This window comes from Ascidia mentula, chromosome 1 (assembly GCF_947561715.1).
Source record: "Ascidia mentula chromosome 1, kaAscMent1.1, whole genome shotgun sequence".
Taxonomy (NCBI): Eukaryota; Metazoa; Chordata; class Ascidiacea; order Phlebobranchia; family Ascidiidae; genus Ascidia; species Ascidia mentula.
This window is the reverse complement of record NC_138566.1, coordinates 26,658,993-26,684,450: the sequence shown is the minus strand read 5'-3', so window position 1 is coordinate 26,684,450 and position 25,458 is coordinate 26,658,993. Positions and strand designations below refer to the sequence as shown.

The following is a 25,458-nucleotide window of genomic DNA, read 5'->3' as shown; positions in this document are numbered from 1 at the left end:
GCGATTGCGTGGAAAATACAAGCTGAAATAAACGACATTTTTTGTAATGCAAAAATTCGAGCTGCTTTTTTTAGTTTCAACGGGTCAGGAAGAAAACTATATTCTGCTAACAACCTCCTCGCAATCTTTCCGGAACCACAATAATCGTACCCAAGTTTTATGAAATGAAGCATTAATACTCCTGAACGCAAATTATCGAAACGTCAAACACATCTCAAATTTTCCATGCAGGTTGTATTGATCAGTGATAATATATCCTTAATAGACCGCAAGTTTTGAAGTTCAAAAATTTATGAGATCGTGGGCGTTACGTTTAACTTGTAAAACTTTAATCTTCAAGTAAACTTTTCGATTCAACAATTACAGCTAGACGTATTTATAAATCAAACTGCTTGGGCAAGTAAAACGCACTTCCAATACGAAGGTAGTTTCAGAACGCTGATACGGTCAATACGACAAAATGGGATTCCGTAGGTTGCTGGTCAAGATTTTATTGAAACAAAATTGCACGTTCATTGCACAACATACATTAAATTAACAACAGTAATACCATGAAACTAACAAGTAGAAATACTCTCTAAATTATATTTTCAACTATGTCACGGTAATACATCTTATCTATATATCTTTAAAATACTTGAAAAATAATGAACCCAATTATGGAATCATCTAAACTTGCAAGTCAATTAAAAGCGCTCACAAAAACGTTATAAGTTATTATCACTTTTAACAAACGTCCCATGTTAGTGATCTTCGGAGAACAACGTAACAATGACGTACGCACACGAAACGATAAAATTTTGCACTGAATAAAAAATAGCTCTTATAAAATTGCTTCTCCCCAAAAATATATAAAGCGAAGGTAGCTGCATGTGTTTAACGAAGAAAGAATCAAAACTTTCACAAATGTTGGCATGAGATCTCGATCACAAGAATGTGGGGTTCATAAAAAAATCTGGAATAGTTGAAAACCTAAATTGGCAGTATCTAAAATACTTGTAGTTCAATAAACGAACAAATTTGTTTGGTCCAATAAAGTAAATGTATTTTATGCAAATGCAGTTACAACACTTAAATCTCTTTGCAGCCATTTACTGCAACAACACAAACTACAAAATGCCCAGACACATTTGTTTCCATGCAAATTTGTACCCTATGTTATAAATCTTTTGAACACAGTGAACTGTTAATGCATGGAGCAGAGTGATATAAAACAACAATATGTTTGGCTGTGCTAATGGTGGAACTACATAGTACCTATAAATGACATCCCAGACATACTGTGCAAAAACACATACACCATTGTAGGTAAAACAATTTGTTGCTAATGCAGAAGGACTTTTAAAATGGCGTTGACTTCCTCAGCAACAGATCCGAGTGCAAATTCAAGTTGCTCCTGTAAATTAAAGAGACCTGGGTTAACACATAACAATCAGATACTTTAAAACTATTGTTTAGATCTGTACCAAGATTCAGATAGAAATACGGTAAGAGTGATCTTGTGGCATGAGGTAGCATCAGCTTTATGTAGACTATTCGTAAAATGTGATCATACATACACTATCAGTTAATTTGGAACTCTTGCCAACATTTTTAACTGTTCCAGGATTTATAATCCAACTAAGATTTTAAAACTTCAAATATGTGTGAAAATTAGTCAAGGGAACAAAATTGCAGTCATTTAACCTGTGATGCCACCATCCCCATCCTTTGGTCTCTCAGGTGTTCGAGGGTGGCCGCGATGTCCATTTCCTTCACACCTTTAAGCATCCTGGTGATGGCCAGGTCGATCAGTATGTAGGTTCCAGTCCTTCCAACTCCATCACTGCAGTGGACGACCACGGGTGAGTTGCTGCCACGGTAACACTTGCTCACTTTCCTGTTAAAAACAACATGTTGGTGATTAAGTTTAAACACCAAACTCTTGATAAATTATTATAGATTTTAACACTGTAAATTAAAAAGTTTTGAGTTGCAAATTCGGGTTTCGATTCTCAGCTGATATTTAAATGAAAGGAACTTTTCAACAAAACTTTGTATGACAGAAGCTGGCTAATTACCAACAAGAAGTAATTATCATACAACAGCTCTGATGGTCAGAGGGGAAATCAGTGTTTACCGCACACTGACCACCGATTGCTCATAAAATTAACAGAAAAAAATGGAAGAACTTTTCAACCCTAAAGCATAACAGCTTTTAATAATGGCTCTTACAAGATAAAAAACAATTTTGGCCAAAGAAATTCAATCCATTTTTAAACCCCAACACTGCCATCAAAGTGTAGCGCCTTTATGTGTGATGGTAAACAGACAATTTATATTGATAGGTTGTCGAATATTCAATGAATTTTTTGAAAATATTTACAAACGTCCAGTAGTTTTGTTCTTAATATCTTCCTTCAAAAAAACTTTCCCAGAACACAACATTACCAGGATTGTTGAGTCAACTTTCGGGAGATGATTCAAACGTGAATTATTTCACTCATTGGCAAAAGATATAAATATTTGGTGGTCAAGCTGACAAGATTATTTGTAACAAAGCAACACATATTCTACTCCCCCTCCCCTCTCCATACAACCAGACTGGTTTCCTATGACTCAACCGAACACCTCCCAATACATCTACTATACAACCAGCCTTGCCTGCTACTAAACCTCAACTAAAGACAACTGTTGTAAGATCATAAACTTGTTTAATTTTACCTCAAACCTTCTGTGACTACTCAGAGACGCAAGTTCTTGAAGTCCCACGATCACTTTTGTTACTATGCAACTAACATGAAATGGCAAGCTGCATAGCGACAAAATGACGCAGGACCCAAAAGAAAACCAAACAACAGCCTCTACCGCTGCAACTAAGTGATAAACATCAGCAGGTAAGGTAACTAATATTCTTGTGACCTCATAATGACCTTTCATGAAGCACAATCAGAAAACAAAGTGTGCTTTCTTCATGTGATCTTCTAGCCTGGAGCTGTGGGAATCACCTCCACAAAACCTCAAAACGTGCGAATCTTAGGAAGTCAACAAACTGTTTCCACGTAACTGTGTGTTTTCCAATCGAAGAAAACATGTTGGTATTTTTTCAAAATTTTCTGCAAGTTGAAAAGTATTGCCTTATATGTAAATCTGTCACTACTTAACTAAAACCAGTACGATGGTATGGAAAAAACATTCCCTTTTACTAATTTTGCTAAAAAATAACAAAATGCCCTCAAAAAAACAAGAAAAATAAACTTCTTTCCAGCAGTGAAGACCTTGTGAAACCTGAAACTTCAAATAGATGGCAACCATCAGGGACCATTTCAGATTGTAACGGCCGACATCAGTGTTTGTACAGCACAAATAACACTGTGTACGCACACTAAAAACACTTTCCCATCCAACTGCTAAACTAAACAAACACAACCTGTGTTCTGGTCTATCTTATGCACACAAAATGATTTGATTACCCGGATTTTTATCACACTTTCCAATTAATCCCAACTGCAAGCCTTATCTTGGTATTTGTGACAATAGCCAGGTCATCTCCATGTTTTTGTGGATTTAGACCAGTCACAGTATTTAATTGTACTGGTGATGGTATAATTTATTGCTGAAAGTGTCATAAACCATTAAAACATGTCAATGTTCACAGCAGTGTGGGCCAGCTTTTTGTTCTCATATCATTTTTGTAAAGGGGAAAAAATCAATGGGTGAAACATGCTGCCCATATATAAAGTGTCCCTGTGTGAGTAGATTGAAGTTTATTGAAATTATTTTGTGTCAAAAGGATTTGTTTAAAAGTCAAATTGTAGTTTTAATGAAGTGCATGGCAAGATATGTTGGTATTTGTTGCAATGAACAAACTGTTGCTCTAAATTAACTGGGCATTTTAACTTGACCACTGTGGTTTTGAACACATGATAATTAGATACAAACCTTCGAAGTTCAAGAAGTGGTTTCGGAGAGAATGGGATTCCGTTTCTTGGCCAAGACAGAAAGTGGAATTGTGTCACTGTTCTCGTTTCACATGTTTTCAGGTTCTTAAGGTAGAGACTTCGAACGAGGTAATCTTCGCACCAAATGTGTTCCGACACAAGATGAATCTACACAAAAGTAAGATTTGGTGTTTTCAAATTATTACAAGGGTCAATATAATTGTTTGAAACGAGTTGTTTTTGCTTCAACAGTTTAATTGCAACCTTGATACATTGTTGTCATTGGTTTGATGACAATGCCCAATCGAGGGTGAGATTAAAAAAATGCACAGAGGACTTTTCCTTATAATGATTGCTTAGTAGGAGTAAAAACAACATCTTACAAACTTTATTAAATCTGAAATTACATGCAATTAACCAAAGGAAATCAGGTCTTCTTATCACTGGGATTTGATGGTGACATAGAAAGTGTATATTCTTCACTGTATTTTCACAGTCAAACTGATGATGACAAAAGTTTTTGTCGAAACGTCTTTAACATGACAGTGTGAATAGCAATATGGGCCAGTCTATTTATACTCTTCACTGTATATTCTATAAATAAGCATGGAGGTAATAACGAACTTTGTGAGCTGCACACAGATGGCAAAACTGTATATTGTTACCTCATAATTGTTGTAGATGCTTGATCCCTCATCGGGCCAATATCTGGCACACTGACTAGCTCCATCCTCTGTTACCGGGGTGAGCATCACTATGGCAACAGACTTTTGTTCCCAGATCATCTGCCAGAAGTGGTGGATGGTGGAAGAAAGAGGACCTTGCGTGGCGATGTACACCGGCTGACGTGGATCATTGTCTATCTGCAATGAACAGTTTTCACACATAAATTATATTTTAACAACCAAACACAGAAATGCAGTATGTTAGTATTTCAGGCTTTTAGGTAACGGCTTGTTAAAAAAAAGCCAATCCAAGTTATGACTCTTAGATAATAATTTATTCACTCAGAATTGTCACACTAAAAATGTGCCTGGAATAAATCAAGTTATGACAAACAATTGTTAACGATGAATTGTTTGCTTACAATGAAACTTGCATTGATGTAATCACTGGTATTTGCTCCCACGCCCTCCACTCCAAGTCTGACACGATTGTGGTCGTCTGTAAAACACAAAATGTTAACATCTCTCCCTTCAGACAGATGCATTCCATAATAAGGAAAAGTTGCAAATGGTGGTAAACAAGAGTTGCATTTACCACCTTGCAAGTTTTTACATTTGAAACAGGTAATGCAAATATTCCTACGATAAAAAATTAAAAACTACCATTTAGGCTCAAAGAGTGCTATTTCAACATTTGTAAATATTAAAGAATCTATTGCTAATACTAATCTTCGTACCTATTGACCCAGTAAAGACAAATTTGTGAATGATGCTTTAATTTTTAAACACCCAATGTGTTAGCAGAGCTGGGAAATATGGCGGATGGGAAAAGGTGAACACCACAGTGGTTCAATGAATTATTGATCGAATAAAATCGATTTCCTGTCACTCTCACATGCAAAAAACACATTAATTTTTAATGCCCCCTTCTGCCAGATGCTTTTCATTTTGTTTACAAGCAACAAGGCCCCTATTACACTTTAAAGTGCTTTGAACCTACATGCCAGTGTCATATACACAATTAGTAACTTTTATGTAGTGCATCAATGTTGATTTCTTGGCATGGACACTCACAGAATAATATTTCCTATGATTCGGTGGCAAATACACCTTTACATCAGCCTGACTCATCGGCAACTTTTTTTATTATGATCTGTAAATTTGGGTGCAAACATATTTTCAAACATTTGAAACACTGGATGGGCCCTTGTTGCATTTTGTTCAGTCATATACTTCCTGTATTGTAGTCAAAACGTCCCCCTTAATGAAACAAACCCACAGCAGGGTGTTAAGTATAGTTGCAGAAGGGACTTACAGGGGACAATGTGGTGGAATCTGTTTCTTATCAAGTTGTCACGTCCCACTTCGCATTTGTCGTTGTCAGCTTGGTATTTGCACAATGATGTCCACTCCTCAGATAGACGATCTTTATTTTTCATGTGACCTTCCATGTAGCTCTGCAATAAAAGCAGAAAAGATCTAGACAAGGTAAAAATCAAAGGTACAAATATATTCCATCTGTCAATTGCATATCTTTATTGCAAATTGCCACATATTTATATTCATCACTGACATACAACAAAACCCAACTTGCCATCAAATTGAAAATGCTAAGGAGAAAACGTAGCAATGCCGGTGTAAAGTATTTAAGAAACCACAATGTCGGTATTTATATCCCTAAACACACAACAAATAGTTTCCCACAGTAGATTTTAAACACACCGGGAGGTTTTTTACACAAACAAACACTGTGGCATCAAAAATACAAGATTGGCAACATCTTCCAGGAAAAGTGATGCCATCTTCGAACTGGTCAGACAGGTTTGCCGCAAGAGTAAAGGTCACAACTTGTTGTACATACATTTTTTCACATGCCCAATTTAATGCTATCATTAACTTCTTTCTGATCAAAATTTTCAATAAAACTAGTGTAGTGACTATTTCAAAAGAACTTTAAAACAGAATTTTTTTTGGATCATAGATAAAGTTTCTGGCATAAGTGTGGGCTGCTAAGGGAATAATACAATGGAAACTGGTGATAATTTAACAAAAAGTGATTGCATTGTGCCTCACTTATCCTCTATGCACACTTTGCCAAGAATTTTTGGCCCTTCAAACATTGGCAGTTTATTAACATAGAGATAATAAACACCTACCAGAACTGCATGTCCGGTCGAAATGTCAAGTGTTGTGGTCACTGGTTCTTCGCTCCATGACGACAAACTAGATGTTCGTGAAGCTTTTGCTTGGCTGTTTCTTTTACGCTGTTGCGCAACCGGGGAAAACACCAGAGTGGGGGTTGAAGCGGTGCTTTCATGACGACCAGCGTCCTACAATACCACATCTAACGTTACTGGTTCTGCGAATTTGAGTCAGTCAAGGGTAGGGCAACTTAAATGGCGCTGCTAAAACAACAGTAATTGTGTGTTTTACAAACATCTGGGCACCGTCCCGGCGAGCTATGAAATTATGGCTGAAATTTAGTTTACAGAGAAAATACTGTGGGTCCATTAAGTTGGGAGATACCTGTTTCAATGACTGGGTGGACAGGTCCTTCTGTTCGGCGGCCTTGCTAGCGTAATGCTGTCGGCACAGCTCCTGCAACACAAAACAAACAAACTGACGTACTGCCTTTGGCGACAAGGTATGAACTGTTTATTTATACACACATGTGACAGATCTACAGGATGGGGTTGATTAAAACACTCCCAATAAAAATGCAAAGACAAGCAACAGTCCACATATGTTTACTTTAAACATGATACTGACCCAATTAATTTTATTGATGTTTTTGAATTTTTTTTGATGTGCTTTGACAATTGTATGTCTGTACCACCCATCGATAACTTTTAAGCACCCAACGTTATGAAAACCTAACCTGATAATCGTCATCATCAGATTGAACTGAAGATGCACCAAGCAACTTCCTTCTTCGTTCAATTGATTTCATGCAGTAACAAACTGTGCAGATTGCTATTATGAAAACCACAGCTACAACCACCACAACTACAATTATGATGTAAACGTCTTCTTGCTGCACCTGTACAAAGTTAAACATGACTTTTCATTTCTTCCATACACAAGTAACAGTAAGTAGCATTTTATCAGACTAGTCAAATAATTCCTTACATCAAATATATTTGTATATATTGTCAGATGATATCACTTTAACTTGTATATGTACCTTCTTTTTAGCAACTTCTGACATTCCTATTTCATCTAGGACGAAATTGCTTCTGCCATCTGCTGTATGCAAATAAACACAACGTTGATATTACATGTAGATTCATGCACATAATGCAGGGATAATTTTAAATAAAATCATGACTATTTCAAATGACTTAACAGCTAAATACGTACATACACACACACACACACACACACACACACATATATATACCATGTATTCTTGGATTGATACCAGGAACAGCAATGCTTTCTTACTGAACTTGAGCATAACAACTTTCAAATCTTACTTTAACCACCTTTGTGTTGATTATTATCAAGGCCAATTTAACCACTTCTTAACACACAAACAAAAATTTAGCATTATATTTTTTGCAATAATACGATTACATTCCGGTGGAAACAATTCATGTACCTGTGTCAACTTTCACAGATTCAATCGACGGCTGATTCTCTGATGCTTCTATTGATCTGTTAAATCAGAATGAAAACATTAAGCTACAGGCCAGGCTGTTGTTATCAATCTCTGCTGCCAGTTTAAAGGAAATTGCGGTAAACTTCCGTGCTATAACAGTATGGGAGGCTGTGTGATGAAACTTGCCTTGACAGCAACACATAACAGTTATTTTTGATATAGGTCAGACTCTTTTAAGTATACCACACAAATTTAGTAGCTATTAATGTTAGAAGCAACTAATTTTTACATAAATATAAACAGCATACCATTTTTGTGCACATCAGTATAGAAACCAATTTCTTCAAATACATTTTTCACTGATAAATTAACTTTACTAAAACCTGAAACTTTTTTTCATAAAACAAACAAAACTGCTTTTGATGGGAGTACAACACAAAACAAGATTACAAAACTTAACGCGCATCCTAACTTCCGGTGAAAGTTGAAATTTACTTCATTCAGACTAAACGCACGCGCTAGTATCTAAAACAAACTTGTTTCGCTCTAAAACTTTTCAAAGCTGAAACGCCATCGTGTTTAAACATGGGAACTGACGCCCAATCGCAAGTTCAGAGCAAACCATCAATAATTCAAGGCCGCTCTATATTGATCTAAGCTGGCTTGGGAGGCTGCCAGTTAAAACGGCCTCGCAGTAGGAAACCACGTTTTTCGCCAACCAGCCAGCCTTTAAAAGCCTTCTGTGACGAACAAAGAACCCTCAAGCCATGGCATTGTTGCGTCACAGGTGTAACACCGCTGCGTGAGCATTCGAGCGCGACCTGGTTTTTATACTTAACCAAGCTGGAAAGATTACAAAACGAAATCAACTTTACACGGAAATGTGTAATTGCTTCCCTTGTTATGCGGCGCCATCACACAGAGCTTCTCTCACAAGAAAGAACTCTTCTTTTGGCGGGAACCGCGTCCTCTTAACGGTTTTTATGAAGTGCCATCGAAGATTGTGACAAAAGCACGGCAAGTGTCCTTCGGCAATTAACATAATCAGGTCAGGACGGAAAGCGCCTCATTTCCTTCAAGCAAATCGACTAAAGAGCAATTCACGCGTCATCCACTCACTTCTTTACGAGCAAGTTGCGCATTCCAAGCTTACACTAAATTAGTTGGGAAATCGTTAACCCCGTTTTAGCTGGAAGAGCCTGTTTTTTTTGCAGAATTATCAGTTAACATGTTTCAAAAAACAGATAATTTATACACAGCCCAAAGCCAAAACATTTCAAGTTTGTTTTACTTTCGCAGCAATCCGGTGCATCCAGCTGTACAGGCATAACTGTAGTAGAGCGTGTTCCACTTCAAACCAGCACCCTATCAGCACTGTAACATCCAAACCCCATTCCATCCACACGTCAGCTTCATGCAGCGACTGACGTCAAACGATCCATAACCACGTGACCCGTTCAATGGCGGCAAAAACCGGCGCGCGGAAAATGCTAATTATAAGCCACGTTTTGTGCGGACACAAACATACCGATTGTGACGTACAATCAACGTTGTTACGCAATAGTGCCCGAATGGCAGAGGTATGGCGGCAGTTGCTGATTCAAATGTAATTTTAACCGGTTTTGCAAATTAAAATGCGATGCAAATATTTTGCATAGCACTGTTTTTTTTACAAACACATTCCTTTATTTGTGATATTATTAAAAATTGCAGTTGGTAATACAGCCGCCATATAACAAAGCTAAATGTACAATATTACAAAACATATAATTGTACAAGTATTAAAATCTGTTTGGAAGCGAAACAGAAAAGCGTCGAAATAATAAGGTCAGCACTAACTTGTAATTGTGCGTTGCCAGAGCTCACAAATTGCCTGCGAGTCCATTGAAATACTTTTAAGTAGGTCGACTAGCCACAAGCACAAAGGCATCACAGCCAGCAGCCGAAAGCGGAAGAAATAATGCTCCCATGGCGTTTCACGCTTCACCGACCACACATAAAAAGCCGGCATTGCCATATATGGTCAGGTCTTACAGAAGAAAGCTTTTCCATTTCCAACCGGGTCATCTCTCAAAGACATTAGGCGCAGAAGTTTAATAAATGGAATCTCTAATTGACTCCACTTCCCAGCAGCACGAGGATATTTTCATCCGGGTTTGTAAATTGGAATTGGTACGAATAAAAAATAACGTTTAAGAAACCAAAGTACAACAAAATAATTTGTTCATTTGGACTATTAAATACACAACAAACGAAACAACATTAAAAATAAATTTGGTCACTAAACTTTGTTTTTTGAAACGTAAAGGCCCTAAAAGTAAACGTGAACTGCAAATGAAATACACAGTTTTTTTCGCTTTTTTAAAATTGTCAAGCTAGAAACACGATGCCCAACTCTAACTACATCTTCTGCCTCACAAACTCATAACTTTATTCAAACATCTAATTACACATTCAATCGACTACCAACAACGTGGCATCTGCAATTTTTCTGTGAAAATCACCGGCATACCACCGCACCATTGGCCACAGAGATCGTATTCCGACAAGCCTTTAACACACATTGGCCAGCGGCCCTGCTTTGTCCATGATACAGCCTGCTGCATAGCGGACCTTCTATAAGATCCGGACTCGAATAGGATATCGATCGATTGTGATGCCACAGGGGGATAGCGAATTCACTTGTGACGTATCAAAGGGGGCCTGTGCGATCACAACCGCAAGCGCAACTGGTCGACACGCACACACACGCTGGATATCGCATTGAAACGCACAAGGGATTTCGAACATAGGCGGACGGTTTGCGTTGATAATATCAGACTGACATGTGTTGTATAGAAAATCATCCGCCAGCTTCGACAAGCCGCTCCATATACAATCCTTTGTTGAATAAAAAATAGCTTACACAGTAGAAATCTTACATACGATCGGGTCGATGCCAGTTCAAAAAATAAACTCTTAAACGCCGGATCTCTCCAAGTCTCTGCGTTGCAAAGCACAAGCCTCAATTAATCAACATTTGATTTTCCCCCATATATAATTGGACAAGGGCAGAATGGTCAGAACAAAGGCAGGTGACGCCTCCCAAACGCACAAGCACTGGAAACAATTGAGTCTGAAAATCATCTTTCTCCGCAACCGAATGAAACTGGGTGGAAACCAGATCAATATTGGAACGATTTTTGCGCCTTAGACAAGTGTCAGGTTCACGTGATCGTTACAAGGCGCTTGATTGGCTGCGAGCTATATTGCTTTTCCTGTTAATCTGTATTTAAGTGGTTTCTTCCAAATTGCACGTTTTTTTTATTTATATAAAAGTTTTCCAGTCAATTTTAAAGTCCATTCACTCATACTTGATTTCCCACATTGTTAACAAATTATTTTATTCCATTCACTCATCAGGTTTAGAACAAAGTTACAGAAGGTACTTTTCTTATTTTTAAAAAATTCACATTGCAGTTAACAAATCCAACAGTGCACACAAAATAACCACTTACCAAAGCGGAAACACCCAAACAGCAAACTTATACATATAATGACATCATAACCCATTGGCACGTTGTTCTGCGTGCTAAGTTGGATCGAGATCGCGCGTTGTTCCGACTTGTTCGACAAGACGGACTTGTTGCGATACACGCGTCTTGAAAGCGGCCGATGCACCAGATTTTCATGAAAGATTGGAGCTAATGCTGCATTGGGTTTCTCCCCGAGTAAGACTGGCACGCAGGAAGGCCCAACCGGTTGAACCACAATGCAAATGCGGTATGCCGGTAGAAAAACTGACCATACAACGATTTGCTTTTCCAGGAACTCTGCACGAGCCTGGGTTCAGGCGTCAGTTTCTGGTCGAGCAGCGTTTCGCATTGTTCCAACAATAAGCAGTAAGTTAAGCGACTAGGCCACAGAAACTTGCAAATTACGTGGCCAAACCGAACAAATCTTCTCAAAATCCCATATTTTTCACAAAATTTAAAATGACACAGAAAAGATCTTTGTCATTTGTCGGTTTTTATAAAAACAAAAACTTGTTTCCCATATTTTCCTCCACTAATCAGACAGCAGGCAGTCGTTACGAGACACGCCCAAGTCGGCTGCGGTTTCGCAAAAAAAACCAACTGAAGTGAAATTGAAGAAGCAAAAAAACAAACCAACGTCACATTTGGGGTCAATTCTACATGCCTGAGATCAACCCGACGAAAACTTTTAAACTAATCTACAATGAAAGTTAGAAAAGCGCGTAATTCGCAACCACATTCCAACAACCGACATATTGCGCAACAACCGGCCTCGCAGAACTCAAGCCTAAAACCATTTGGGAAATAAACGCCTTTAATCGAGCCGAGCATGAACAGCATACCTTCTGGCAACTCCCGCGCAACGTCAGCGCTTCTGTCTTACAGGAACTGGCGAGAGATGACAGCAAAATGGGGAGAGTCACTTGCACAAAACCTTCCAATGCAAATCAATGCACCTTCATCGCGCGACACGGTAGCCCGTCATCGACTTCCATCGTTTCCGCTCATTCAATCGCGCGACTCAACCGACCTATTCGCTATGTGACGTCAAAAGCAAGCGTTCCCGAATTTGGAGCGGACGGATTCGAACTTGGAAATTGTTGATAAAGGCTGTAAATTCAGTCGCGCGAGCTCAACGACGTTCGAATTCTGTTGTTTCTGCACAGTCTTCCCGTCTGCCGATTCAGTCCGCATTGTTGTTTCTGTCGACGGCGTTTCGATTCATTCGAACTCACCCCGGTTTCTTCAAACTCTCCACACGCCCGTCCGCGATTTTCCGGGAAAATTCGAACGACGCCAAGCTTGGTTACCTTGGCAACGACGTTCGCGGTTCTTTACGGGGAGGGGGGCAGGTACATAACGGCAGTTAAATTATCAACGGAAGCTTTTCGATCTGTATTTGTTGGTGAAGGCAATATCCTGCGGTCAATTTTACGAGGACGAAGTGAAACCACCAGACAAGTCCAACAAAAGCTCATGTTTATTCTAGAAATGTTTGGCAGCTCCAAAGTTTGCAAGAATAACTTTAACATGAGGCACCGAATCTACAAAGGCCGTTGCCATGACAGTGACGAACCTCCCACAGCTGTCTATATTCCAATGATCTTTCTTACTGTATGTCAGACTAAACCAGGTGGCAACAAAAAATAACCAAGCATGAAAACCACTAACATGTCTTTGTGTGGATGCCTGTCATAAATATACGCAAACTTCTAAACAACACTTTCCTGCAGAGACTTTCCACGTAAAAGGCTGCTCAAATGTGAACCACAGTAACCAAAACCAATGGTGTGCGATGGGCGTTCGCCCCCCCCCCCCCCCCCCCCACTCGCACAAAAACCGACTTCGAGGTTCAAATGTTGCCGCAAGTTCAACTAAACCGGCCCGTCACTTTCAAGCGTCAAAATCGACTCCGCAATTCAGGTAAAATCTCGGCTTCACTGCCTCGGGCACACGAGGCCACGTAACACGGAATCGTGAGCTATTGTCTCATCCACGCCACACATCTGCCCTCGGCCACCACTTGCGGCGGTAGGGAGCGAGTAGGTCAAATGCGTCCGCAGGTAAATGCACGTGAAATGACTAATTCACCATTACTTGGATGAAGAATGTCTTTGGGCGTTGTCGAAAGCAGATTTAAGCGGCATTACCGTCGCAGCGCACTGACTAATACGACCATGAGGCCGAAACCGACTCCCTGCAACATACTTTGGAAACACACAACTTCGAAATGTGTATTTACACCAAGACAATGCTTGGAAGTATTAGATGTATGAATGAGGTGAAACAATCCAAGCAGGATTTCTTTCCAGTACAGTGCTTTTCAATCGGGGGAAACAACTGTTCCCGTAGTTTTAGCAGAAAGTTGGCAACCTTACAACACCCAATACATTTCGCAATATAGCGACAACCAACCCGACCAATATACACGATTATCCATCACACAATCTCTACGACGATCGAAGATCTTTGTGCAACTTGAACGCTTTTAACCTGATATCTCGCACAGAACCTGCGGGTTACAAACGAGGACGAAGAATTGCTTGGGGCAGTGGGATTGTTTGATAGAAAGGTGATGTTAAGCGACAAGTTAATATAAAACGCGTCGTTGTTATATCACAATGCAATAACACAACACAGAACGCACAATGGGGTTCTACTTTATTTCCTCCATGGATTTGTGCGCGGGAACCCATCAATTATTTAAAGCTGAAAAAGTGGCGCGCATTCTGTAACGGGCAAATCCCCCCACCCGCATCGCGTCATCTCTCGAGCTCTGTTGCCAAGACAACCCGCTGTGACGCAACAATGGCAAAGTGTTCTCGAACGTGAAGTGGCGACTCGACGCGAATTCCGCTCAGCGAGCGAACAATGGATTGTGAGGATGTTTCGAACTTACGAGCGGAGGGATGGATGATTTTTGGGGGGGAGCTGTAAGTGCGGGCATTCTTCTACAAGCTCGCGCGATTCTCGAGTCTCCACAAGTACCCGAAGTTGGAGGCACGAGTAGAATCGTCAAAAACTCGACTGCGAGTTTTTAGGCCGAGTCGAGTGGTTCGAGTTTGACAAAAACAACGCAAAGTAACGGGCGAGAAGAAATCCTTGCAGTTTCCATGAATTTAAAGTCGCTTCAAACGTTGGGAATGGATTTGTAAACTGTACCAGGTTGACAAAACACTGCAATAAGTCAACGGAAGTAGCAACACTACGCACAAGGTATCAAGCAAGCAATGGTGTACGAGTTTCACCAATATCGCTTAAACATAAACTTCGTTGTGAAAAAGGTTTGGTAATATCGCCACCTTGAGGCCAAACCAACCGATCACACCTCGCCACTAGGTGGGACCCAATACAACCAGAACAGTAGAGTTAATTTTTGTTTTCTCAGCAAACATATCTGGTAAAGCATTTTGCTGGCAACATGTAGACTTACAGCGGACTTTAATGTTGATTTTATGACTTTTAATGGCTGTGGGTCTCATAACAATTAAATCTTGAGACTTTAAGGTACTGAACTCCACAGGTAAAACAAACTACCTCGAAAAGGAAAGTATTTGTGGCACTTACCCAGTTTTGAGTTTCTTCTCAGTCTTGGTACCTTCTCTCCCTCCAATCTCCTGAATAACACATGTGTTATTTTACTTAAATATCAAATTTCTTGTGTATCAAGAAAATAAACTGATTTTTCACTGACAAAAAAGTGGTCTCAATTCAAGAAAAATCCCACTTAGCTGTGTACCTGATAATTTTCATCTGTGTCTTTCTTTGCAAATTCTTTCTTGGCATTTTCGGTCTGGGTTTTTATGTTTTGGGGTTGGGCAGGTTTTTTATTTTCTTCATTTGTTGAGAGGACAGTTTCCTTGCTCTCATCTTCTGGTGCCTGGACAGTTTCCTTGCTCTCATCTTCTGGTGCCTGGACAGTTTCCTTGCCCTCATCTTCTTTATCTTTTATGCCAGGTGGCGATATTGTATCTATCGCCTAAACACGTATTTTCATAATGTTCAATATGTCATGCGGTTATGCCACCATTAAGGTACAAGTAAATACAAGGGAACTAACGAACCCAAATTAAAAATTACTTTTTTTAGCAAATTATAATAATCTCTGTGTGCCTGCTAGTCTACCAGCTAGCACAGTTGCACTGATGAGACCTTACAGGTCGAAACAGTGTGTGTATACACCCTGTCTGCAGCTCTCATTGATAATAATCTCGTTACAAAACATTGTATAACTAACTTCTTCTTCCATTAAGTTGTTGTTGTGCCTCTGATTGCTGGGGAAATTTTCTTCGTTTGTCTCATCTAAAAAATGAAACAGCTTCTAAATTAATTACAAATGACAATATCTGATATGTGCAAATACTCTGCTTTAAATAGTAACAATGTTTAAAATAAATAGTAGCTGAGTAAAGCCTTTTTAAATCAATCTGTTAGACAGCTCTTTGAAAGATGTTTTTATTTCTTTGTTTAAAAATAATGTTCACATAAACATAATTGACAACTTCTTCTACCTCTTAAGTACATTTGTATGATGGCGGTGGAAAGATCGTCCAACTGTTGGTCGTTAAGTTGCTCTAGACGAATTCCGCGCATTAAAAGTTGGTCTCGAGTTTTTATTATGATTCCAATCAGATGTTTCATCTTTGCCTCTTGTTTGGCTAAAAAGTAAATTAATGTAATGTTATTGTTTATATTTGAACAGCTATGTTATGACTACGATGATTTGACATGTGTTTTTTGCAAATATAACATAATATACAAAAGAACTACAAGTTTTTAGTAAACAGTAAAATATCAAGATTCCTAACCAGATTCCGTCTAATGTGAATTTGGAATGCTGTATTTTATATGAAGTCATATATAAGCTTTGTCCAAATTTGGATGGTGCATTTGCTTAGGTTAATGGAGAAAACCAACAAAATCATTTGGAATGAAAAATGGTATTCAGTGTTTGATTTTAATATGATAAAAAATTTCTTGAACAATGGTTGACGTACTTTTGAACATGCTTTTGCATCTGTTGAAAATTTTGTAACAGTAAATAATATTATTTAGCAACCTTTTTGCATCCTTTTCGACACAAACTTTGCGATAACTGAATAAACTTTCTCCTGCTGTACTTTTGTAAGTTTAGAGAAAGTGTAACCATGGCGATGAAGAAACTGCTGAACTTCGTGAACTATAGGAAGGAGCTTCTTATATGAAGTTTCTGACACTGAAAAGTTAACAATCGGGTTATTATTATGCATATAGTATCATATATTTAATTATGAAACCTACCAACACCAAAACTGTGAAATTTGTCAGTTTTGCAAACACGCACAAAACATTCACTTTACATGAAATTTAACTAGACTTACACAAAAAAATTACATTTCTCTTATAAACTTGGCAAATTTCATAAAAAACAACAATTTTGAGTTAGTTTCCATCCACCCTGTGTACGAGCGGAACAGATTAAGATTTCTCATAAAATATTCATCTTAAAATGCACCAGAGGAAATGCAGACAATTTTGACACATATTTGGTAACTGGGAATTTTCCTTGTTATCCACAGCAGCATGCAATTAACATAGGCAGATGCTTGGATCAGCCAGTCAATAAATCAATATTCTACATGCTGAAAGATATTACTGTATTTTCTTGCATTGAAAAATTTGTTATTTTAGGTCATTTTTTCATGGATTTATCCTTAATCATAGCTTTGCTATATTGGTTACTTGGTGGTTTTGAAATAATTTGTTAAATATTATCGTTGCCAATGCAATTTTAATTTCTGCATGCATAGTTCAATTATGTCTATTGCATGAAATAAACATCATTTGGTTGGAATACAAGTAACAGCTCTCTAGGAAGGCTATTACTTGACATTTATCAATAATTTAAAAATATTAAGGCACACATTAATATTCATTGCTTTATATGCCATCTCTATATACACTTGAAGCAATATAGTTTTAAATCAGTCTCTAATTTAATATTAAAAATAGGGGATATTTCTGTTGTTTGATAGAAGGAAATATTCTTAATAACAAACTTCACAGCAAATTTATTTACCATCATGCTCACAGCAATAATCACAAAACAAACCGAATATAAAGTTATTAAACTTATAAATAACCTAGCAGTACCCAAGAGAGCAATATAGAATAGTTAATGGTGCCTGTATTTATTGAATAATTGCACGCCAGCATGGACAGTCACAGCATGACATGAGTCCCCCACAGCTCAGTTCAATTTATGGCATGTCCACTATTTTTAGACTGCACAGGAAGACACAGGCCACACAACATGCAAAAATCAATACGGTAAAGTTCCCATGCGCCTGGAAGGGTAAACATGGCAAAATAGATGAGCTTATCATACATTAAAAAAGCCAGCCCACCTTTTATGTTGTCATGTCTTGTGCTCGAAGCAAATTTGTCCAGTTGCTGTTAAAATAATTCCTTGTCAAACACCAAGAAAGTAATCACATAATAATGTTTTAGTAATATTACACAGCGCAATCCAGATTCCACTAAATTAAAAAAACTTTATTACTGTTTAAAATTTGTCAACACAGGTACATAATAGAATGAATTATTTTGGCTTACCAATGCTCTATTGTCTTGAAAGTCACCATGAGACAAATCTGAACATAAAGTTAATATTTCATAAATTCTAATTTAATAAGAATTCCTGTCAAAATTACAATCAAAACTTACATTTTTCCAACCTCATTTCCGCTGGAACAGATATGCAGTGGCCACTAAATCCATCTTAAACACAAAAGTTCATGTAGAAAATAATGAATATGCAGGTTAAAAAATTAAACATTGTATCTACGTACCAACAAAAAAATACAAGCAGTATATTGCCACATGCTTGAGTGTTGGCAAAGTTACAATGGATCACTATCCAAGGTATTAGTTGCTATATTTAGCTAATGTTTTAAAACCCAGTGTAAAATCCCAGATTTTACAAAACCATTGATTTCACAAAGGTACAAAAAAGGATAAACATCCATCTTGTTGCTTAATATGATTTGTGTTGCTCAACCCTAACCAATGTCCTAAGCAGCTAACACTCGTAAAATCAATACGACAAGAAAAAATCAATGCATGTCCATTCTCCATCAATTAACATCATATGCAGGTGCCCAGATCAATATATCCTTTATAAAGGATGAGGCACAGGATTAACCACATTCTATAAAATCAATACACCTTGTCCCATTTGTCTAAATTCCAATTCATTCCAAAAACATGTCAATTTTGTTTTATTAATTGCAATGGTCCAATATAAAACATTCCTTAAATATTTCTTGTTAACAAATATAAAGTACATATTTGTACTGTAATCTATAAAGAAAAAAAAGTTGAGTTTACATGAAGTTTTAAAAGGAAATGAAGAAACTGAACAGCAGAAATCGCTGTGAAGTGAGTTGCTATTTTACACCTATTTCAATTCAATAGACATTTCCACAGAGGAAAGAGCATTCAATGCTTGGCATATCCTCATCAAACATTGCCCACTCCACCTGCTTAGCAAATAACACCAATCCACTTCTACAACACATGCCAAACCCTTTATAATGTTTGACATGGGGCCCTAATATTTCTTTCATGGTTTTTTCAATAAAGTGGTAATCATTTCATTGGTACAAAAACGGTTTGTTCACATTTATATGTTGCATCTTACCAAGATTATAGAACAAAATGTATGTTTAGTATAAATGTGTGCGACCCAAAGTGTCGCAAAAAGAGTCCAGTTTTCACTGACTTCATGATGACTTCAGATCGTGTGATAACTTGAGCATTAACTTACAAGAAAATGACTCCAGGCAAAAACATTATTTTGTAACAATTCCTCTTGAGCTTTTTCTGTGCTCTATATTTTTGATCGATAAATTTGAAATAGCATGCAAATATACTAATGTTCACATCGCCAACCAGCATGACCACAGAACACATGAATTGGTCGGTTTGCCAGAAACATTACTGAACAGGAAAGAGATTTTGTATAGAACATGAGAGATGCTTACCATTGTGGCAGTAAAATTCTGGCATTGTGCACGCACTGGGTTCATACAAGCATCCTGCAATAGAAAATGCATTTTAGTAAATAGGAAGTTATGTCGTACAACTGACATACATTCACATCACACTTTACATGAAAGCATTCTTAATAATGTGATAGATTGTTAGTAAAACATACATATACCTTGCAGTATTTTATATATGATAACTTAAATCATTTATTAATTACATCCATAACAACCCCAATTACATCTAAATGTATACTAAATCAACTTCTTCCACAAACATGTTATGACATGCATGGCACAAAGCATGGAGTTGAATTGGTGATGCATAGAACTTTAATTTATAATGAAATCTTAAAATATTATTAAAACACTTACGAGCTTTTTAGTATAATTTCAAAAATCTATATTAATTTTCTGACATGTGAACAGAAACTTTCAGCAGCCATGTTACATAAAACACAAATAAATAATGTTTAAAACATCGTCAATAACAGAAACATTAAATATGACATTATGTTACTACTCCAGTTATTACAAATGCAAAAAAACAACCACTACATTTAAAATACACAAAGGAAATTTATAGATTCAGCTTTTTGGCCAAATTAACAAATATGCCGTGGGTAAATCCCCTTCATACATTTTCAAAATATTATTGGCAATCTGTGCAAAACAAGGATTCTTATACATTTACAAGGGAAACAAGTTTATTTGTCAACACAATTACTGTAAACCAAAAAAACATTCTGTGCACAATTAACAAATGTTGCACTAAGCTCAAATTAAAGCTTAGCAAAAGAAAATATAACAAGACAGTTTGAACAACAAGAACCCTACAGCAAATCAGGTGGTAGTTTTACAAATTACAAGATATTATTTGACTTACCATATCTTTTAGTTGCACTTGCTGCGACCAGAACAGCCAACAATGCCACCACACTCTTCATTACAAAAGAACTTTGACGCAGATCTTCAAGAATCACATCTTACCAAGCATTATGCAAGCAATAAAAGCTAAATCTACATAAAATGAGCAAAACATGATGGTTACCAACTTACTGGTTTGGTAAAAAAAAAACTTGTTACTTAGTAAAAAACATGTTGTTACAATACTAGGTTACCTCCTGTTGTAAAAAAAAGATTTAACAAAAAAATAGGTCACAAACTTAAAATATTGCCTTGAAAAAAGACAAACGCGGTCCAAAAAAATGAAATATCTGCTATCTTAGTGACTGTTTGTAAATTTTTTCTTAATTTTTTGACAATTTAAAAACGAAGTACAAGAAAACCGACGTCAAATTACATATCATCAAACCCTTCGAATCCGAAACTCTTGTGCACTCTTACTTACAATCTTGATTTACGTCACAATGAATTCCATTCCTGAACTGAAATGCCAATCATCTAACCGCTTTGCACCCAAGCGTAACGAAATTACCTTTTTTGCAATTGTTTTGCCCTTTTTATTTCAATGCATAAAATTATACTAATATTTCAAGCAATGTTGTTGAAAACATTTTAATTAGTGGTTTTCGTCAAGTCTTATATTAATGAAAGTATAACTTTGCCTTTAGGTGACAAAAAAGTAAAATGTACTATCGAAAATGCGACTTAACATCGATGTAGCAATTTGAAATACAACAAAATCACACTGATGAAAATTAAAGAGGTCCACATGAATTGGTACAGAATGCAAAAATCAAAGATTGTTCACACCCACACAAAAAACAGAAAAAAGCAAACAATCATCTGGACCAATTTTTCATAGGCGTTCTGTGATGTTCAATTTAATTTAAATTTTGAAAATTGTATCGCAGTCCAAGAAACCAGAATCCACGAAGTAAGAATTGGACTAAAAAAGAGAATTCCAAGCATCGGTCTCTGCTGATGCAACTGATGTACGGACGGTTCTTTGCAATTGTTTGTAATGATTAGTTGCAACCAAATTTGTACAAGTTGAGTTGCCATGCATAATTTTTAAACAAATGTGTTGTAATTCTGTAAAGGGGGATTGCAAATTAGCAAAACGCCCTTTGTACGTGCTTTAACCACAACCAAATATTCCAGTCAATAGAAATGCCTGGAGAAGTGATTTGGTCATCCGGTAATCTTCATGTGATCTTTGAATCATTGTTGGTGTCCTTCCGCACGAACGGGATATTTCGGCATTTGGCAATCAATAACACTGTTTTTATAAAAGGCAGAGTATGACGTGGTAAAAAAAACACTCTCTACTCCCCTCCTTATCTATCTCTAGACATCCATTTTTTATGTGACGTCATTAATTTTTGATGACGTACATTTAACACTTGGCCTGACGACAAACAAATGTGATTGCTCTGCTCTTGTTACGTCATAAAACTGCAACTATTTCGTTGATTCAACAGCTTTGAATTAACCTTTCACCAGTATTAATTTTACTCGAGCAAACGTTGCATTTGGTTAATGGCGCGTGTGAGCATGTTTTGTAAAACTTGTTGAACATTGTGGTACACATGTCAGTAAATATACTTGTAGTTGACATTTGACATTCCAGAGTACAAAGTTTTTTTTATGAATATTAAGAAGGCGTGAGTAGAACATTGATAAAAGTATGGCCCCCAAAAATGACATTAGTTGATGAAAAATAAATTATGCAAGTTAACTTTCCCGGCAAAACCCACTTCAACGTTGTCACATACACAGTTTTATTTGCTGCCGTGACCAACATGTGAAAGCTTGCGTTTATCTTCCGCCGCATCTTCACACGTTGAGCGATATTTCCAACGTTTATCTTCTCACAAATCTATGCACAGGTAGCTTTGACGGTAAAATAATAAACTAACTTACTGCATTCAACAAAACTAATGACACACATGTATAAACGTGTATATAAAAACCAACTTATACTGAAACCAGTAAAACTCGTTTCTTAACCAGTGGTATACGCCAAAATTAAAGAAATATCCTTATATTTTGACAACAATTTTGCTAAAAACTGCCACAGAAAGTAGCTGCTGTTCTTTCTTTTCTAAAAACAGATATTCGGGATCATTTCTTTTTCGGCATGAAAATATATTTTTGGTAAAACTTTTATCTTTTGAAAGCATTTTTAAGAATTCCATTGCAAAATATTGGCAATCAAGTAAAGGAAGGAAGTTGATTTAAATCCGAAGGGTGAACTAATCCGTGAACTTACGCTGCGGTTATCGGATTGGCAACGAAGTGGCCGATTGGACATCCAGCTTGCAAGACGAAAGCGAGTGGAAAAAAGGTTAGATAAATAATTTAGCGACGGTGTGATTAGAAAAGCACTCTCACCATAATATTAGGGTGCTGACAGAGGCCACAGAGATATTGAAGTTTCACTTGCTTAGCCACAAGCAATTTCAAGTCAAAACTGCAAGTTTTCTGTGGAGTTGAACATTTAGAGTATAATATGTTTGAGGAAAGATCGAAATTGTGGAAAGTTCTTGTAAGAGCAGTGTTTTCTATCCGGGGTGCTATGGCCTTTTTTTAGTGGGTCGTGGACCGAGAACAGTTTTTCCCAACCGGTGGTACGAGTACCACAATATGGTACGCGACAACATTCCAGGTGATACGCGAGCACCTTTCCGTAACTAGCGGGTGTAGTTCGAATTTAAAAAAAACTTAAGTGATGCCAAAATGTTTGTTACTTCATCCCCTAGGTTACTTTGTAACACTCAACTAGGTGGTACGCGTCGAAATTGTTTTACCTCCAAGTGGTACACAACCACAAAAAGTTTGGGAATCACTGCCCTAGATGTAAAATATGTCGTGACACCAAAGACAGCGTAGCCAAGCTCGCGACACAGAGCAGCGCAATTTAACTGGGATTATTCTAGATCGAATCTGAATGTTCGGACACGGTCGAATGGAGGGCACATTTTAATATTCGGTCGATTGGCGTAGCCTAAAGATGGTCAACAGGGTCACGGCCTCTTTCAAATATCTAAGTTAAGGATTTGTAAGTTTGGGTGTTTCAAAATGTCTACTGTGTGGTTAAATTTTCATAAGATAATTTGCCGCCAGGCAAGCGTAATGGTTTTCTGCTTGTTGAGACGATGTTTCAAATCAACACCTTTTTTTACAAAATATTTGGCTCCCACTGAAATTTCGGGCTGGTTACGTCACTGATTCGGCGTAATCCGGTTATTGATACCGAAGTGTTCACGACTGAAGTTTATGCAACGGCGATTTGAATCGTTCATTGTCAATAGGATTTGTGCACAAAAATGGATTGTTCGAAACAAACTGTTTGTAAGAGCACAAATAACGACAATACAATAGAAAAACTGTATGTCATATAAAAAAAATGCATTGGGCTTATTTCGACACAGACTTACGGTACGTTGTTGCATATTAAACTTGGCTATTGTGCGCTTTATGACGTCACAATGCCTACTGTGGAAGAGACAAACCAAAGAATACGCGGATTGTTCGGGAGCGGATTTACGGCTTGGATATTAATCACGGTTGCAATGATAGCCCCGGAATGGACACGGGACGGAATGAACATGCACTGTGGTGTGATTTTCTGTTGCATGGAAACTTACGGAAACTGCACTATTACCAGCGAAGGTGGGATTTAAATTGCTTCCAAAGTGTGCATGTTTTTTAACATAAAATATTACATAGGTTTCTGAAATTTCTACTTAAAACCAGCTAATAGCTTTAAACCAGTGTATCTCAACCTCCGGCGTGAATTTTTGAACTGGTGTTCCAGTGTATTGCATTCACATTATGTGCATTTATTTTCGTGCGGAGTGCGCAGTACTAGCATTTTCCCCCTTTTTATTGGAATTTAACTTTTCAAATCCACAAACTTATATTTTCTCGTTTTAGCGGTGGTTGGAGACAAGTTTAGTTGGATATTTGCCAGCTGGATGGCTGCGTTTGTCGCGATTTCTTCCTCAACTTGTCGATGCACGAAAGTGAAGAAAGAAAATGTCCGCCAGATGGCGGTGTTGCTCGTTATAGCAGGTGATTATTTATTTTTGGTCTAGAAACAAATAAAAACACCCCGTAATCGGGAAGGAACAAGGAAATTATTCGTTTGTGAGACCTGAAGTTTTACACAAAACATATTGATGTCATCAGTCCTTTGTAGGAAATAAGTCTGTGCTAGAGCAATGACATTTTTAGGATATCACATGAGATTGTAAGGGAGGAAGACCGAAGTGGTTCAATCCCCCACACAGTAACTTATATTCATGACTCACTGGTGCGCTTCCACTCAATACTAAAATACTATTTAATCCGCGACCTGTTCCTTAGCAGTCATTGGTGGTTTCTCGGCATTCTCAACTCCATAAAAAAGTTGACCCCGCACTGTTAAAATCCACAGGAATTCTGGCTCTGACCGGCAGCATAGAATTCTTCATCCAGAAATTTACCGTGAAGGAGCTGAACTTTTCAGCCGGTGGATTCGTGGCTCACGCAGCCGGTTGGATGTTCTTTATATCAGGGTGCTGCGGATTTTGCCATGGTTATGGTTACAGAGAGGAAGATGAAGATTCCAATCAAGTTTATCCCTTCAGCATGCCAGGGGGGTTTTTCGGGGGTGACCGTCTCAGTCGCTTCGCTCCAATGAGTTTCGCGAGAAAGAAATGGCGGGACATGCAATCCAACCGAACCGGGGACATTTCCGTCGCGTGACCGACGCGCTTTCCACAACAAACCAACCCCTTATGACGTCACAGATCACACTGTGACGCAACTTCAATAGTA

The 25,458-nt window shown here is 37.7% G+C and overlaps 2 protein-coding genes across 3 annotated transcripts; one reads left to right on the top strand and one right to left on the bottom strand.

The window, feature by feature from the left end:
• Positions 1-481: 481 nt before the first annotated feature.
• Positions 482-20,750, bottom strand: LOC145893787 (uncharacterized). Of its 2 annotated transcripts, none has more exons than XM_082982128.1 (21): positions 20,615-20,750; positions 19,726-19,779; positions 18,407-18,460; positions 18,296-18,333; positions 18,088-18,133; positions 16,761-16,916; positions 16,213-16,359; positions 15,939-16,003; positions 15,441-15,680; positions 15,269-15,318; positions 8,187-8,242; positions 7,770-7,831; positions 7,464-7,625; positions 7,112-7,183; positions 6,742-6,915; positions 5,901-6,042; positions 5,008-5,084; positions 4,586-4,783; positions 3,922-4,088; positions 1,687-1,879; positions 482-1,396 (listed from the first exon to the last, which is right to left on the bottom strand). In XM_082982128.1, exons 1-21 carry the CDS (start codon positions 20,673-20,675, stop codon positions 1,325-1,327), a joined length of 2,286 nt encoding a protein of 761 aa, XP_082838254.1. In that variant the 5' UTR covers positions 20,676-20,750; the 3' UTR covers positions 482-1,324. The 2 variants fall into 2 exon arrangements, with proteins under 2 accessions (XP_082838254.1, XP_082838262.1); XM_082982136.1 differs by having other exon boundaries at positions 7,770-7,828.
• Positions 20,751-24,125: 3,375 nt separating this feature from the next.
• On the top strand, positions 24,126-25,386 carry LOC145913720 (uncharacterized). The gene is made up of 3 exons (XM_083001469.1): positions 24,126-24,309; positions 24,574-24,711; positions 25,076-25,386. The coding sequence occupies exons 1-3, from the start codon at positions 24,126-24,128 to the stop codon at positions 25,384-25,386; spliced, it is 633 nt and encodes a 210-aa protein (XP_082857595.1).
• Positions 25,387-25,458: the final 72 nt, after the last annotated feature.